Source organism: Parambassis ranga, chromosome 16, assembly GCF_900634625.1.
Source record: "Parambassis ranga chromosome 16, fParRan2.1, whole genome shotgun sequence".
Taxonomy (NCBI): domain Eukaryota; kingdom Metazoa; phylum Chordata; class Actinopteri; family Ambassidae; genus Parambassis; species Parambassis ranga.
In genome coordinates, this window is record NC_041036.1 from 4,241,936 (window position 1) to 4,258,276 (window position 16,341).

The following is a 16,341-nucleotide window of genomic DNA, read 5'->3' on the forward strand; positions in this document are numbered from 1 at the left end:
ATGCTAGCTTGCCATTAACTTATAAGGACATGCGTCATCCACAAGCTGGCGTCTGATGGGCGACTTCCTCAAACCTCCAAAGTCGCCAGATGAGCAGAGAGATTGGGCCCTGCATCTGAAAACTTGTAAACCAAAAAGAATTAACCGGGGATGGACGTGTAAAGGTGTGCGCTATGGTACGTTACGTTATAAATGCTACGTTACGTTGCGATACTGTGAGTGCCCGTTTTATAGATCCCTAGTTATCGCCGCCCTACACACCACGTGACGCAAATACTCCCCATCACCATGACAACCAGACTAACAACACGACAAACTACTCACTACTACGCTAACAGAAGATATGGCTCCTACAGCGTCTTTATCCCTGATTCAGAGTCTCAGAATGGCAGCTGTGCTGGAGGACTGTTCACATCAGCTGGACATAATGGGACATCGCCTGACAGTGAAGATCAGCAGGGAGCAGGGTCCTGCAGCGGAACAGGTCATACACACAATTTTTTACTTATCTCTTTTATGAATTTGAAATTAAATGCTGACTTCTGTGTGTGTGTGTGTGTGCAGGAGAAAGCCAGGCTGTCCAAGCTGTTGAGAGATTGGTGAATACCCACAGACAAACAGATGAACATTACCTTTGTATCCATGTTTTTTTTTTTTTTTTCTGACCATGTTTCTCCCTTCTGCAGTCAACACATCTCACAGCTTATGTCCACGCTGCATTCTGAGCTAGTAGAGAAGCAGAGTTTCATCAGTGTGTTGCAGGCTGTGGAGATAGAGGAGGAGAAGAAGAAGAAACTGGCAGCATACAAGAAAAGGTTTCACTCAATCTTTGTGATATAACAGTCACAATGTAAATGCCTAACAGGACAAAATGGGGAGTAATTTCTGAGGAACGAAGGGAAAAGGAGGGTAAAATAATCATATTAATGTAAATGTTTCTCTGACTAGAAAGGAAAAACTGAAGACTCTGCTGAAAAAAGAAGAGGAGGCCAAACAAAAAACTGAGGAAGCAAAGGTGAGGAATACAAATGGCAAAACTATGATCGCACATAGCAGACAAAATCTGTGAGAAAAAACATGTCGAATATTCCACAGGACCAGGATGTTCTAGATCAGCTGAATGACAACATATCAAAGACAGCTGAGGAGGAGGAGGAGGAAGAGGAGGAGGAAGAGGAGGAGGAGGAGGACATGGAGCTGGAGCTCAGGCTGGCACAGGGGAAGGCCATTCAAGCTGAGAAGCTGCTGCAGGACCAGCTGAATGTAGGTTCAAGCATCCAGTGTGGGTAAGTCCCATCTACATAGAACCTTTAAAACACAATGTCCTCCGTCTCTTTCAGCTGCTGCAGACACAGATGAAGGACGAGATGCTGTCTCATGAGAGGTCAAAGGAATTTCTTCAAAATCAGCACGAGGTCGGTACAGCAGCACCAAATATCTTATTTGTCTTATTATTTATATACTATGAACACATGTAGGGTTTATTTTAAAATCCAGTTCCAGGTGGCACAGGGTGTCAAATCTCCTCACTGCCACTAGGAGGCACTGTACCCGCAGTTTAAGCTACACACCTGTATGAAGCCAACATTTTGACAATTAGGCACAATGTCCTCCGGGACACAGGTGTAAAAGTGATATTTTATCCTTCTAATCATATAAAATGATGTAACTCTTTAGTCCTGTCTGCCTTAAATTGGTTTTGATGCCTGCAAGAAGCATTTTGTCATGAAAAAGGTCAAAAATGTGCCCCAAAGTCCAACACCTTAAAGACCTTCAAGACAAAGATTGCACTATAAATATTTTAAAATGACATATCTAGAAATTCAATAATTAAGGCCATGTTTTTGTAAATACCCATCGTGTGCTTCAGCTAATCTTGTGTTGTTGTTGTTGTTGATCAGAAGCTGCAGGAGCAGCTGCAATCATGGCAGAAGAGCACAAAGCAGTTGTTGCACCAGAAGGAGGAGGAGTACAACAGACTGGGCTGCAAAAGGATGCTCAACTTAGACAGGCTGAATGAGATGAAGAGGAAGGTGAGCTTCCTGGCTTCCAGTGCCCAAATGAAAAGCTTGCTTCTTGAGATGTGTGTTAACTACTTGCTGATTTCAGATCCAAGAGATGGAGCAGATGCTGATAGAGGACGAGGAGGAGCAGGAGAAACTACGCCTGCAGGAGGAAATGATCAGAGCTGTCACCAAGGTAAGAGAGGATGAGCGTACTGTTTGGATAATTAGTGTACTGATCACTGTTTGTGACCCTGGTCTGCGCAGCTGCAGGCCTGCTGGAGAGGAGTCATGGTGCGCAGAGGACTCGGTAAAAAAGCAGAGGAAGGCAAGGAAGGAAAGAAGAAGAAGAAGGAAGGCAAGAAGAAGAAGAAGAAGTGAAAGTTTTTTTTATTTCAAACACCCGTTAAAACGTAACACAATATTTATTGTATTTGTTGCATGTAACATTGTATCAAGTGATGTATTTAATTTTTGTCCTAAAAAGGTCCAACAGTCATTCATAAATAAAAATAATAATAATAATAATAACATATGGACTTGTAGAAATAACACTATACTAAGTACTGTTTGTGACCATAGGCCATACATTTTAAGATAAACCCTTATCATGACATAACAGGTTCTGAATCAGACACACAGTATCTGTCTGTGCAATTACACAATATACAAGGAGCTGATGGAGTGAATCCTTCACAGCAACTTATCCTCCTAACCACGCCACGGGAAATCACTCACAGCGCCGTGCGTCATGAAGAAGTCAGCAACCTAAAAATCCCAGCGGCTCCTCGGACTCTCAGAGCCCACAGGCAGCAGAAGACCCGGCGTTGCAAAACAGGAAACAATTCAGCTCATGAGAATTATTGTAGGAAAAACATTGTGAGGAGCGGACGTCAGCGTGTTTGCACTGAGACACTGGAGTGGTGTTTGTAAACTGAAGTGTGTGTCAGTCAGCTTCATGTGATTTGTCCATCACACTTCTGTCAGTCCATTGGCTGACTCTGCTCCGCCTGCATGGAGTTGTTGTCTCCAATGATGACAAAGGTGAGGTGAGAGCTTTGGATGCTGATGCTGCTCAGATGCTCTGCTGATGGAAGAGGAGGAGGAGGAGGAGGAGGAGGAGGAGGAGGAGGAGGAGAAGCGGCCTGCGTCGCCTCCTGCTTGCTGCTCAGTTCACCTGTAAACACAGGAGCACGTCAGTGTGCTGCGACATATTTGTGCAGGTTTAAAGCATTTGTGTGGATTTGTTTGTTTCCTACCGTGCGTGTGGAGTCCAGAATTCTGCATCAGAGGCTGCCGCTCGGCCACGGACAGGTAGGCGCCGTTCCCGATGACGCAGTCGATTAAGGTGGAGTTGCTGATGTTGACAATCATTATGGTGGAAGGCGGACTCTGGATGGCCACTGTTTGTCGGTAGGCAGAGAAAGGGAAGCAGAGTAGAGTTAATAAAATGGGAAGTAGTTCTGTCATAAGTGTCATAAACAGAAATGAGAGAACTCCAGCCTTGAGCACAGATGGATGAAATGCAAGACTCTACATTCTACATGAAATGAATGTTAAGTAAAGATGATAAATTACCTTGTGTGTTTTTTTCTTCCTCGGATGAAGGATCTGTAAACACAGCGAGAATTCCACACATGAAAAAATGTCCTTTGCCACCCAGACATGAGGATTATTATCGTAAAAAAAGTGAGTCTTTACCTGGGCAACATGTGACCTGTTCACACGTCAGAGAGTCTAAAGGCAGGCAGAAGAGCTGGCAGGCTCTCAGGTAGCTTTTCTGCGCCGCTCTGTGCATCAGCTGGATGATCCTCTGCGTGTTGGAGGGTTTAAAAGTCACCACCTGAAAAAGGAGAAGCAAAAAAAAATCAATTTTTTTTTTGTAGCCCGGATGGAGCACCTGACGCTCAGCGCTGATAGGTCACACGCTTGGAGCGGTTTTTGTTCCTATACACAACACAACAATGCGGAAATCACATTTAAAATCAAATTTAAGTGTTTTTTTCCCCCAGAAAAAATTAACAACAGAGAATAATAATATCGCGTGTATTAGAAAATAAATACATTAAAAACCAACAACCCTATTCTAATGTAATGTAATCTAATTCTAATGTATTGCTGTGAAAACACCGGTAAAGACTCTCACCTTGCTGCACGCTGTTCTGAACCTGCCGTTTATACACGGACTGACGGACAGAGGCTCAGATTCGTCCATCTCTGCTCAGATATTAACGTTATCTCCAGAAGAATCTCTCGACACTGACTGATATACAGAAATCTACTGGAGAGAACAAAAAAAAAGTCCAGTGGGCAGCGGCGCATGCGCACTTCACCTGGGAATTTCCACCAGGTCGCCTGAGGCTTTTTACATCGTGACACCTGAAAAAAAAAACACCACACGACTTTATATCCCGTCAGCAAAGACGTTACATAAAATAACGTATGAGAATACCGTTTATTCAATCTTTATTTACTTTGTGACGTGTTTCTCTGATTTCTGTTGTTTTCTCCGTGCAAGTGCAACATTCACTGTACCTCGTAAATGTCACTTTGACCGAGGTTAAAATGATTGAATTAATTTCACATTTAAGCAAACGTGTCAAAACTAATCTACACGGACAATGTGGTTAACTAATGGTAAAACAAAAAGGCACAAAGTTGTTTTGTTAAGAGGAAGATGATGTAATCTGTGCCCACAAAGCCAGCCTGTACAGTGAGAGTGAAACCTCTCAAACATCATATCGTGTTTTAAGGTTTTTATACTGAACTATAAACAGTTTTAGCTTCATACCTTTCAGCCTATTACTGCCTGTGTTGTTTCAAGTAGCACTATGACATCATATCAAACTGGAGAAGGATCTGTAATGAGCTACATTTTCGAGGCATGCCTCAAAAACAACATTTGATGAGTGAAATCTAAGTGTTGATATCAGAAGATTGAATAAATGAGGAATGAAATAAACAGCTGGCTACAATATCCAGTAGTCATTACGAAGAGAGAAGAAAGGCCATTATGAAATGTAAGTGTGGGGCCTCTGTGAACAAACAGCAGAGAATATTAGCCTCACAATATTAATATAAGACTCGTCCTTTTTTTTATTTTAAGGCTGCATTTGTAAATATATATCAACTGAAGCAAAGAGGAAATGATGCAACTGTCGACTGTGCTTTGGTTGCGGTGCCCACAATGCCAACCTGTACAATAATAGTGAAAGTGATAGTGAAATGTTATTTATCTTACCAGGTTTATAAACTAAATCTATGAATCTATTGAACTCTGATCGTCAATACAAACAGTCACACAATAGCAAGCTAGTTGCTGATGAAGATTCTCTTTCATCCATGTCATAATATGTAGAGAAGATTGAAGCAAGGCGTCTGGACTTGTCAAGTTTTTTCTCTGCTCATCCAAGCAGCTTCGTCAGTTCTAACTGACATGGCAGCACACATATCCTGTAAAAGTCACACCAAGGCAACAGTGTTATAAAGTTAATGCATTTAGTGCTGTTTTATCATAGCAGGTTTATAAAAAAATCAAATGATACATTCATATTAAACATAAAATCATCATTTTAGAATCACAAATGGTGTCCACAGCGTCTCCCTTCAATAAAATATTTGCTGCATGTGGCAACTGAAGCAAATAAATTTTGAATTATACCTGTGAATTTGAAGCTGTATTATTACATATTGATCTAAATAAAACTGAATCTATATGAATCTAAGATCTATAAAGCAAATTACAGGTACAGAATAGCAATCAGTTGTATTAGTTTAGCGAGCATGTGCTATAAAGGGTATTAGGCAAGAGCTTCTTATTTTGAGAGGTCAAACACACCCTTACACTTGTTCTGTGCAGCTCATGAAATGTCTGAATTTTCCGGACTGCGCCTGAACGCAGCGTAAGTTAAACAGCCAGCAGGAGCAGTCGCGAGTGGAGCTCAGCAGAGAAACGAGCGCAGCTTCCTGGATGGACAGAGCTGACTCACACACACGCACACACACACGCACAGACTAGACAGGAGCGAGCAGGACGTTTAAAGATGTTTCCAGGTTTTCTTTGAGGCTGGTGTGTGTGTGTGTGTGTGTCTGTGTGTGTTTGTGTTTGAGGAGTGCCGCAGTGGCAGTAGGCGTTGACAGCAGGTTGTTACAGCAGCACAGTGTATTAACACATGTGTCTGTGCCACAGTAAGAAGAGCACTGCGGCGGCTGTGGATCTGGACTCTGGCTGCTCCTCCACCCAGTGGTCCACAAGCAAGGTAGGTCCTCCAGCTTTGTTATCTTGTTTGTGTGTTTGTTTGTTTGTCCATCCATCACTAATTTAGTATCATGTGGTGGACATATTGCAGTTTAGACCTATGTGTTGATGCAGATGTGTCAGATTTCTGCTAAAAAGCAAACTAGAAAATAAAGAATGTACGTTAACTTTCTCACAAAAACCTCAGACTAAGATTGCAGCTGCACAAATGATGCCATATACATTCTGCTGCACCCCCCCCCCCCCCCCACCCACACACCCACCCACCCCCACACACACACACACTCCCAGCTGCCTGCTTCCACAACACAGTGGCAAGTCTGTGCAAAAGCTTTTCACCGGGCAGATCTGGTTTTCCGTTCCTGCCTCTCTGGTCCACAATGATGCTTTGATCCCCACGCCGTCACCCTTGCCCACTAACCATCACCCCCACCACCCCCTGCGTCTGGAACGCCATCCAGACCTCGATCCGTGAGGACTGCTAATCGCTGAATGGCACAGCTCCACATCTAACTGTTAGCACAGAAGGGTGTTTTGATAAAAGGAGGTTGAATGTGGGCCTTTGAGAGGGACGAAGTCTGGAAAACGATGCATTCACCAGCATTCAAATCCTGATCGAATCCTCCAACCCTTTTGTTCAGACTTACATCTGATCACTGCACTTCTGCCAGTTAACAAATAGGCTCCCAGCCATTCTCAAGTTCAACTGTGAAGTATCCCCAGGATGAGAGCTTCACTCTGTCATTAATTACATATTAGAGTTTCCATGGAGGAAAAGCTCGCAGACAGGAAAGCTGTTATTTTCCCATGTGAGACCACAGGCTCGGTTATGTTCGGGCAGGACGGGGCAGGCTGATGACGACTGCTCAGCCTGTCTGTCCTGAATAGGCTATGACTGTGCAGAAGTGTTGAAGCGACATCCGTGGCCCGTGGCGAGCCTGTTTTGATACAACAGCGCACGTTGCAGTGATCTGTAAGCTGATCGATAGCACGAGCATTCAATGAAGAATTAGGACGCTGCTGGTTGTGGTGGTGGTGCTGCTGGTGGTGGTGCCCGTATTGATCTAACCCCTTCCAAACTTTCCTGCCAACTTTTACTAGTCTGCTTAAACACAGAGGACATTGTGTGTGTGTGTGGGATAACGTGTGATTTCAACAATGTGTTTTTAACTCAGTTTCCTCTGTGACCCTGTTTTTTTCATCCAACCACTGTTATCCGAGGGATTAATCTCAAATCCCAGATTATGACGTTATTATTTCTCATGCCTTTTTCACCCGGACTGAACCACAGGGACAAGTTTTGGTTTCTGCTTAAAACAAAAATTGTGTAACTTCAATCAAATGTGGAAGTCTGAGTGTTGATGTTGTGTAACTGAAGAGGCCTTTGTGTATACACGGAATGCACTGATCCAATATTAGTAGTGGATATCAGCCTCGATATGAAATAGCTGACTTATTAAGCTTCTGTGTTTGCTAAGGTACGCCTTAGGTCAGCAGCTGACTTGACTCACAACAAACAGTGTGAGACAAAAGACTCACCTGTATGGAGGTATCTTACATCAGTGTCAACACATTTGATGGCTGCTTGCATAATCCAAACAGCACTGGAGCGGTATCAGCTGGTTTCGTAGGAATTATTAGCCACTCTTATTTCCCCCAGTGAGAGCAACAGGTTTTTCCACAACAGCTGTGTAAAGTGCTGCGTATCCTCCTGTGGATGAAGAAGAATCAGCGTGTCAGCAGGCTGTAAACATCTTTATTTCTTCTTTTAAAGGTGGATGTTAAAATGGTGGTTAAAAGGGATCGAGTTTGAGTTTTACAGCTTTAAGCGGCCGTGTGTTCCCCTGCTCCCCAGCCCTTTATTCAGCCCTTGAGCTGTTCAGTTGCATCACTAACTTCTCACAATGAAGGCTTTGTTAAGAGGTTTCCTACAGTTTCCCATCTGAAGATTCAAATCTTCTGTACCCACATGCAGCTTCATTTCTTGCCGTGTTTCTACAAATGTTCGATTGAATGAGCTGGTTGATAGCTGCATGCTTGGTAAACACAAACTTTGGACTCTGGACTGTAAAAATTGTAGGTATACAGTATACTAGTAAACAAGGAAGGGTGATGAGGAGGAGTCACTATTATTGTGGTAATTACACATAATTACATTTGGCTTTAAACAGTGACTAATCCATCTCTTAGGTAACAAGGAAATCACAGCGTATTGCTGCAGGCAGAGGTGAAATCACTTTGTCAGACTGACGGTTTCCAGGAAAGGTGGAGTGTCGTCTGAAGGGGAAGGGAAGGCAAACCTGAATAGACAAGTACAGTTAATCAGTGTTGTTTGTGTCCTCAGGAACATGGAGGCTATAGCTCCTTTCCATCCCCAGCAGAAGGGATAGAAGCAGCCTAATCCCCCCCCCCCAGGCCTCATCCTCGTCCTCCCCTCCTTCTCCTCCCCGGCCAGCCTGCCTGCTTCACACCGCCATGGCCAGCAGGAGCTCCACCCCAAGTGGGGAAGCCTGGGATTCGGCGTCGGAGACACCCGAGGCAGCCGCCGATCCCCAGCTCGAACCTGACGTCTTCTGCAAACTCTGCCTCAGCGAGCAGCCGTCTGCAGCCACCAGGGAGCTGGAGAGCTGCAAGTGCATCTACTGCACAGCGGTAGGTCAACAGGATGTGTCCGGTTTATTTACATGAGATAATGCTGATATATATTTTAGTCACTCTCTGTAGGCAGTGAAGATTTCACAAAAGTGATCCAACAGCAGACTTTTACATTTGGGTAATTTTGGCTGCTTTGAATGGGATTCTCCTTCTTTATTGCAACACCACTTCCTGCTTTGAGACCTTAAAGTAGATCCTCATAAAGGCAAGGGCGTGCATATTTCCATTTGAGTGAAATCAAGACGTCAAGACTAGTTTCCTTGGATTTATCCTTTGACCGGTCTCGGTTTCAGTTCCTCCTTGAGTCCAGATGTGCTATCTTTAGACCACAGAGCTGTATTATTTATAACAGGTGGTCTGTCGTATAATGTGTGCCTGACTGGCATATCAAAACTGAGCACATTCCTGATAGTGGCAGGTGTTAATCTCTGTCCTGGCTGGCTAAGATGTCAGTGTTACACACACAAGGTCAGACAGATAAAACACACACACGTATCCCCCCGGGGGAAGAAAAGACGGGGGAAATGGAACGCTGCTTATCTCTATTGTAGAAATCCAAAACATGTCCTCCGGTCTGGTTGCAGAGCTGCTCCATGCTGCTCATGTTTTACACCTAATGAGCATGTTCGCATGTTTAAACTTCCCTAAAAGCACATTCCAAACTTCTGGCACTTTTTATATTTTGCTTGTTTAATAGAAAAGTAGTTAAATGCTTTTATTTTCTGTTCCTCAAAACTGCCAAGCTTTGCGCAATGTTTACATAGTTCCTCCTACCTTTCCAGTTTTCATGGCTGAGGCAACATATGACTTTTGACGTGTGAGTGCTGAGGAGGAACTTCTGTTCAGAATGCCCTGTTTTCACAACACTTCCCCTCTTTGCTTTCTTTGCATCTTACTGCATGATGTGTATGTTTTGATATTTTGTGCATTGTATTTTTACATTACATGTCCAGGCTCATGTTGTTGTTGTGTTGCTCTGTCCCAGTGTTTGCAGCAGTATGTCCAGTTAGCCATCATGGAGGGTGGAGGGGCACCCATCACCTGTCCAGATATGGTGTGCCAAAAGACTGGAGTGCTACTGGACCCTGAGGTATGCCCTGTTTAAGACCAGGGATATGTAGGTCACGAGGGAAACCAAAACAAGTTTTCAGAGGCTTTGCATGACTATTTTTTGTTTCTTTCCATTCCTGACTGCTGCAAACCAACTTCTCAAGAAAGATGAAGTTGGATTTTCCTTTTTTTTTTGAGGAGTGTGGGCTGCTAAGATGTGTAAACACTACACATCCAAACTTAATGATGTATCTGAGGAAATTTTTCTTCCTCCGTTTGAGTGTGAGGAGTCAAATGATGTTATGTGCGCCGTCATAATGTGAAAGTGCAGGAATATTTGTTACTGTAAGAACCCCGATGTCCAGTTTGACTTAGAAGTGATATGAGTGTGGAATTCCTCTCCTCTGTTATCCAGTGGTGAGATGTCTGTCTTAAAGTCCTAAAAATAATTTTACCCTCACAGTGACTATGCCTATTTCTTACCTAGAAATACTTCTCACTGTTGTATTAAGTATAATGCAGCAAGTAGCAGTTGCTAGGTAACCACAATCCATTAAACACTGCTCATTTTCATCTCCTCCACTATGAATTATATAAACTTTATCATCAGCTTTAAAGCTGTGTCTTTGTACATTCACAATCTCTCCATCACAGCTCTGCTGAGCGACTGAAGCCTGTCTCTCTCTCTCTCTTGTGCTCTCTGATTGCAGATCGCCAGCTTGGTTGCGGCGGAGCAGGCGGAGCTGTATGTGCGTCTGAAGTTCGAGAGAGGTAGTCATTGTTGCATTAGCGTTCGGATGGTTGATGACAGGCAGTGTGCTAATTTAGGGGTCGGCACAAACGGCTTCACATGCCTGTGATACTGTGATACCTGGTGCCCTCATTTTCTGTCCTGCCGTCCAGTCCAGAGATCCATATTCTGATAAAGGAGAAGTAACAAATAAATGGTGTGACCTACGTGCATGCTGATTGCACCGTGAGTTGTGCAAATGTTTGCGAAGGCAAATAGCCTGTGTGGCCCGCACCAGCAGCCTGTAAACAGAAAGAAGACTGTTGAAATAGCTTTCTGTTGACACTTATCAATTGCAAACTGGGGATAGTTTGCCTTGCAGCTACTATATCGGTCCTTTTTCCAGTTGCACAGTAACAATACACCGAGTAGCCGATAATAGTTATTGTTTACTGTAGCCATAAATCATATGACTTTTATTGTTAGAAGTATAAAGAAGTGCAAAGTACAGGTTGTTTTTGCAACAGTGCTTTTCCTCCTCTTATTATGCACAATGAAAATATGAGCTAGTAAAGGATCTGCGTCAGTCTGACTTTGTTTTGGTTGCGACATGTGGGATTTATTTGGTAAATCCTATTTTTCAGTGACCTTAAAAAACATTTATACAAAATATTTGCTGACGTATAATGAAACCAAACTGCTCAAAACACCAGGAGATTACAAATATCAACACTCATTAGCTGCATCTCTTTCAATAATTCAAGACCTGTTTACTGAGGGAAATCTGTGGATCCTGCTGGTTGCGGTTCCTGCCTTTAATCCTCATACATTTTTAATGACGTTTTCTTCTCTTTGCTCCTCCACAGGAGTGAAGCTGGATCCCAGTAAAGCCTGGTGCCCGGTGCTTGAATGTCAGGCGGTGTGCAGCATGCAGGCGAGCACCGAAGGCCGACCGGCTGCCGTTTCCTGCCCGACCTGTCGCGCCGTGTTCTGCTCCGGCTGCAGAGGGCCCTGGCAGGAAGGCCACGCCTGCCCCGAGCGCCAGCCCATGATGTTGCCCTCGCCCTCACGTGAAAGCAGGTCAGTCAGGCGGCAGCCACAGTCAGCTGGTGACTGTACAAATCACTTGTTTAAATGAGAAAAGCATAAAAAAATGTTTTATGCATCACTTTAAATCCTTTTATTCTATGAGAAATTTCCCATGATACCACTTCATATAAATCATCAGGAAATTGGCTCCAGTGTGTGGGTCGTTTAAGTGATGTGTCGTCCCTCATCCCTCAGTAGAGACTCTGTGCTGAGTAAAAACATTATTTCAGGATTAATAGCTCAGTATTCCTCAGCAGTGCCCTCTGTGTAGTCCCTGTTGTACACCTACGTTACAGCTCCAAGCTGTGGCTCTGCCAGAATGAATGTCATTGGGGAGCCACTGAGTTATATTGGAATTCCATTGTCTATTTGCCAAAGGGAGGAGGAGGAGGAGGAGGAGGAGGAGGAGGAGGACGGGCACCCAGCCAGTTAGTGGAGTCTGTGCTTTGCAGTGGAGCAGTGGGCTCTGCAGTGAAGGTGGAGCAGGGAGAAGTGGGAACAAACTTTAGGACTGAATTTCAGAGCATAGCAAAGATTTAGGGTTTAATAATCCTGCAATCAGGAGTGTGAAGTCCAGCAGCACAATCAAAGGTATTGGTAATGCTGGTTTCATCCACTCGTCTATGTTTGTGCTTCTTTTCAGCTTTCAGTGAGCACAGATCTCTGTTAATGACTAATAAAGTTGCATCAACATGATTTAAAAGACTTGCAGCTGCAGCAGCAGCCACATTTCATGATGCTGTGTGGGATGCAGTGATTGCACTGTGTAGGGTTTTCTTTCCTAATGAGTCAGTCCTGAATGTCGATGGAGACCAAAATAGATCTAAAAGAAGACCAGATATTGGAGTTTCATCAGAATCTATGAGTGCACATTTGAGACAGAAATTAAACTTGTCATCACGACTCCCAGCCCCACAGTTGACGTGGGAAAATACTCTCATACCTTTCCTTCCCAAAATAATTGAACCTAGTTCAAAGAGAGTCCTGACCTTCGCTCTGCTGCTAAATAAAGACTTCACACTCTGCCTGGAGACTCGGGAGGCCCTCATGGCTTTGATGTGCTTCTATTTAACGGCGTTCTTGTGTCTTGTGCCTTTCTACGAACTCATAGGGCCCGCTCCAACAGTGATTCCGACATGCCCATCAAGCAGTGTCCAACGTGCGGCATCTACATCGAGAGGAACCAGGGCTGTGCGCAGATGCTGTGTAAGAGCTGCAAACACACCTTCTGCTGGTACTGCCTGCAGAATCTGGATGTGAGTGTCCCCTGCCGCCTCATTCACAGATGTGAGCTTTGATCACAAGTAAATAAAAAAACAACATAATGTGTGTGTGTGTGTTTAAATGCAGGGTGACATCTTCCTAAGACATTATGATAAGGGGCCGTGCAGAAACAAGCTGGGACACTCCAGGGCCTCCGTTATGTGGAACAGAACGCAGGTGAGGCCATTCAGCAGACAGCAGAGCAGACACACGGTATTCATTTCAGGCTTGTGGCGACACAGTCATTGTCTGAATGGATTAGCCTGCGGATCCAGCCGTCTGTAAGAGCTTGGTTAGTGCGTACAGTGGTTTAGTTTTAGTGTAACCATGCCATCACACAACCAGTCGGGACTGGCCTCTAATGATTTTGGACTTCATCCCAGCTGCTCCACAGAAATCCATGCAGGGCAGCATCATTTTCACTTTGCCGTATTTCTTTTCCCTATCAGCTGCTGCTCTTATTACAACAAGAGTGTGTGCCACTCAGCAATTTGTGGCATGTTGTTTTTACACAAGCATGCCCAACAAGTCCTTTTGTCAGCCTTTAAACTCAGCACTAATCTCACATTCCTGCCCTGCAATGACGTCATCCATTGAGCAAAAGCATCACAACTGGCCGCCAGACCTACTTTGTTTCTGCTCGCCCTTGCTCCAATGCCACGATCACATGATAAGTATCAGGTTTGCCTCCTGATTGCGTCTTTGTTGCTAAGAGTCTAGAGAGAGTCGAAGTACAACAGCGCAGTTCTTTCTTGCAAAACAGCTCATGACAGTCCTGGTTATACCCGTGTCTCAGAGGTCCATTATGGCTGACAGTCGGCCATATAGTAACACTCTGAATAGTGTCAGAGGAGTGAGACAAATGCCGAGTGGTAAAATCTGGCTGACAGTCATACACTGTATAAATATGGACAAAGTGTCCCTGACCTCACCTGTAGTTTCTGAAGAGACATTTTGAGTCCCTGTGGGAGGCTCAGACCCTCGCCATGTTGGTGTCAGTCAGCCTAAAACACCACAACAAACAGGGAGCCATTGACTGTATATATATATATAGATGGATGACGTGGTTCTGTCTTTTATCTATTGAGGTCACTGTCTCGCCCATGGGGGCCACCATGTTGGAAAAAGACACCAGAGTCTGCACACAGAAAAACAGATCAGTGTGATAAACACTAGCAAACAAGCCACAAACTATATCTAGGAAAAACAGATTAGAGGCGTACTTTTGGTTTTTAGGTCAAGATATGCAATCAAGATGTTTTGACCTCACTTTCAAGACGCTGTCACACAATCTGTATACAGTCCCAGAAGCCCATAATTAAACAAAACAAAAAACAAAAGGGCCCACATCAGATCGTTCCCTGATCTGTTTTACCTGCAGCTAAGGAGCCGTGCATGACGATATCTTTATATTTGATATGAGTGTAACTGTAACTGATTTCTTCACAAAAAAATCAGAACCACAATACCCATAATTCTCAGCATGGCCTGTCACTGTTTGCTTGTGATTTCATCCGAGTACTTTAAGCTATACTAATTCCAAAAAGCTACATACTTTTACTTACTTTTACACAGTATTCAGTCAGAATAGCATCCATAGCAACAGTCTGCTCTTCAGACACAGCAGACCATGTTATTATGAAGTGGCTGTGCGGGCTTTTCCGAGCCAGTCTTTTTTGTTTATAGTAATAACAATAAGTATTGTGTAACACAGTGTCTGTGTTATAATTCTGCATGTAGCTAGTTTAATGTGAACAATGAAGCAAATAATTGATCTTTTGACTGTTTTTAAACATCTCTCTAACTGCTATAATATGAAGGTGCTAAACAGTATTAGCATTCCTTTGGAGTCTTGTCTTTTATGAATATAAGTTTAGTAAAGTTAAGGATGATGACCTAAGAGGTTTCTATGTCCTCCTTCAGGTGGTGGGCATCCTGGTGGGGGTCAGCATCATTGTGCTGGTGACGTCTCCTCTCCTCCTGCTGGCTTCGCCCTGCATCCTGTGTTGCCTCTGCAAGCCCTGCAGAGGGAAGAAGAAGAAGAAGAAGAAGAGGAAGAAGGACCTCGGCCAGCCTGACACCTCCACATCGTAGTAAGCTCCTCCTCTCATCCGCCTGCCCCAGGAACGCTCCACCAACGTCACGAAAGCCAAGTAGAGTGCCACAAGGTGGAAAAAATAAACTCATGGAACAATGGAGTCTCGACAGACTGGAGGCCGTCTAAGTAGTTTGCCTGGAACAAGTACAGACTGTCAGGACAAGCCTGAGTGCTCTCGGTGCCACCTTGAACTACAAGTAGTTTTTATGTTGGAAGTGTAAATACGTGGAGAATGAATGAATGTAAGTCACTTGCCTAGCTAGTTTTCAGAGGCACCTCTCTCTCTTTTTATTCACACTCACACATACACACCACCCTCATGTGCCAAACGTCATGAAGCCAAACCAGAGGTGTTAGGTGCTCAAGTGCCTCACTCGACAGTGCCTGGTGCTTGCTTCGATTTCTTTTGCCTTCCATTTTTATCTTTATGCAAAACTTTTTAGCGTTATGAAAATGGACAACCGTCAGGATCACACAGGGTCACAAGTCCCTAAACAATGCAAAACGTCCTGATGATGGGAGGCGGCGAGCGGCATCACGTGTGCACTGTGTATTGATATGAAACATGATAGGGCTCCAGCCTGCGTACGTTCCAGACCAAAGGCTCCAAAGGTTAATGTGTACTTTTCTAAAGTGTGTGTTCATATGTATTTATGGGTTGTGTGTGTGTGTGTATGGTGTCATTTCTACATTTCTGTTGATGTTTCTGCATCAGATATTTTATAAAAGCGCCATTGTAAATGAAAATAAACATAATGTGCTGAACAGTCAGTGCCATTTAAAGGGTTCAGTCAATATATCAATATCTTATCAATAAATTTGCATACAAAGCAAGCAAGTGTTGACACTGCTGCCAAGCAGTGTCATACAATGACTAGCAAGGCGTGCCACACAGGCACAGGTGAAGTGTCTTGCCCAAGGACACACAACAATGACTTAGGGAGGAGTTGAACCATCAAACTTCCGGTTATTGGACAACCCTGCTATACCACTGAGCCACTGCTGCCCCATCTGGTGATTGTCTGCCATATTAATTCATTGTTAATGATTCATCAATGAATATATTCTGAAATTGTATTGACAATCCAGCAGGAAATGCCCCTAAAATGTTCTTGTTTCCAGACTTAGACTCCAAGCTTCCTTTCACTGACTAAGCGTTGCAGCATAATCCACAAAAACCTCAATGATCCTCCAT

The 16,341-nt window shown here is 43.9% G+C and overlaps 3 protein-coding genes across 6 annotated transcripts; 2 read left to right on the forward strand and 1 right to left on the reverse strand.

Moving 5' to 3' along the window:
* Window positions 1–327: 327 nt before the first annotated feature.
* On the forward strand, window positions 328–2,409 carry drc9 (dynein regulatory complex subunit 9). The gene is made up of 9 exons (XM_028426216.1): window positions 328–484; window positions 565–599; window positions 687–815; window positions 949–1,015; window positions 1,096–1,263; window positions 1,341–1,415; window positions 1,902–2,033; window positions 2,110–2,199; window positions 2,271–2,409. Exons 1-9 carry the CDS (start codon window positions 344–346, stop codon window positions 2,382–2,384), a joined length of 951 nt encoding a protein of 316 aa, XP_028282017.1. The 5' UTR covers window positions 328–343; the 3' UTR covers window positions 2,385–2,409.
* A 141-nt stretch (window positions 2,410–2,550) lies between these two features.
* On the reverse strand, window positions 2,551–8,124 carry LOC114448452 (adult enhancer factor 1-like). 2 transcript variants are annotated; one of them, XM_028425394.1, is made up of 7 exons: window positions 8,082–8,124; window positions 7,801–7,972; window positions 4,150–4,284; window positions 3,705–3,846; window positions 3,582–3,614; window positions 3,263–3,406; window positions 2,551–3,180 (listed from the first exon to the last, which is right to left on the reverse strand). In XM_028425394.1, exons 3-7 carry the CDS (start codon window positions 4,216–4,218, stop codon window positions 2,987–2,989), a joined length of 582 nt encoding a protein of 193 aa, XP_028281195.1. In that variant the 5' UTR covers window positions 4,219–4,284; window positions 7,801–7,972; window positions 8,082–8,124; the 3' UTR covers window positions 2,551–2,986. The 2 variants fall into 2 exon arrangements, with proteins under 2 accessions (XP_028281195.1, XP_028281196.1); XM_028425395.1 differs by lacking the exon at window positions 8,082–8,124 and having other exon boundaries at window positions 7,801–8,060.
* Window positions 5,911–15,917, forward strand: rnf144b (ring finger protein 144B). Of its 3 annotated transcripts, none has more exons than XM_028425392.1 (9): window positions 5,911–6,072; window positions 6,193–6,262; window positions 8,606–8,913; window positions 9,902–10,006; window positions 10,677–10,737; window positions 11,563–11,776; window positions 12,897–13,041; window positions 13,136–13,225; window positions 14,972–15,917. In XM_028425392.1, exons 3-9 carry the CDS (start codon window positions 8,737–8,739, stop codon window positions 15,140–15,142), a joined length of 963 nt encoding a protein of 320 aa, XP_028281193.1. In that variant the 5' UTR covers window positions 5,911–6,072; window positions 6,193–6,262; window positions 8,606–8,736; the 3' UTR covers window positions 15,143–15,917. The 3 variants fall into 3 exon arrangements, with proteins under 3 accessions (XP_028281193.1, XP_028281191.1, XP_028281194.1); XM_028425393.1 differs by having other exon boundaries at window positions 5,914–6,056; XM_028425390.1 differs by having other exon boundaries at window positions 5,911–6,262.
* Window positions 15,918–16,341: the final 424 nt, after the last annotated feature.

What these genes read in the sequence shown, in the direction of transcription:
- drc9 (XM_028426216.1), top strand. Translation starts at nt 344, where the DNA reads ATGGCTCCTACAGCGTCTTTATCCCTGATTCAGAGTCTCAGAATGGCA. An exon ending in AGGGTCCTGCAGCGGAACAG is followed by an intron (nt 485 to 564) that starts GTCATACACACA and finishes GTGTGTGTGCAG; the next exon opens with GAGAAAGCCAGGCTGTCCAA. An exon ending in CTGGCAGCATACAAGAAAAG is followed by an intron (nt 816 to 948) that starts GTTTCACTCAAT and finishes TTCTCTGACTAG; the next exon opens with AAAGGAAAAACTGAAGACTC.
- LOC114448452 (XM_028425394.1), bottom strand. Translation starts at nt 4,218, where the DNA reads ATGGACGAATCTGAGCCTCTGTCCGTCAGTCCGTGTATAAACGGCAGG. An exon ending in ACAGGTCACATGTTGCCCAG is followed by an intron (nt 3,615 to 3,704) that starts GTAAAGACTCAC and finishes CTGTGTTTACAG; the next exon opens with ATCCTTCATCCGAGGAAGAA. An exon ending in TTCTGGACTCCACACGCACG is followed by an intron (nt 3,181 to 3,262) that starts GTAGGAAACAAA and finishes CTGTGTTTACAG; the next exon opens with GTGAACTGAGCAGCAAGCAG.
- rnf144b (XM_028425390.1), top strand. Translation starts at nt 8,737, where the DNA reads ATGGCCAGCAGGAGCTCCACCCCAAGTGGGGAAGCCTGGGATTCGGCG. An exon ending in AGTGCATCTACTGCACAGCG is followed by an intron (nt 8,914 to 9,901) that starts GTAGGTCAACAG and finishes GCTCTGTCCCAG; the next exon opens with TGTTTGCAGCAGTATGTCCA. An exon ending in GCGTCTGAAGTTCGAGAGAG is followed by an intron (nt 10,738 to 11,562) that starts GTAGTCATTGTT and finishes GCTCCTCCACAG; the next exon opens with GAGTGAAGCTGGATCCCAGT.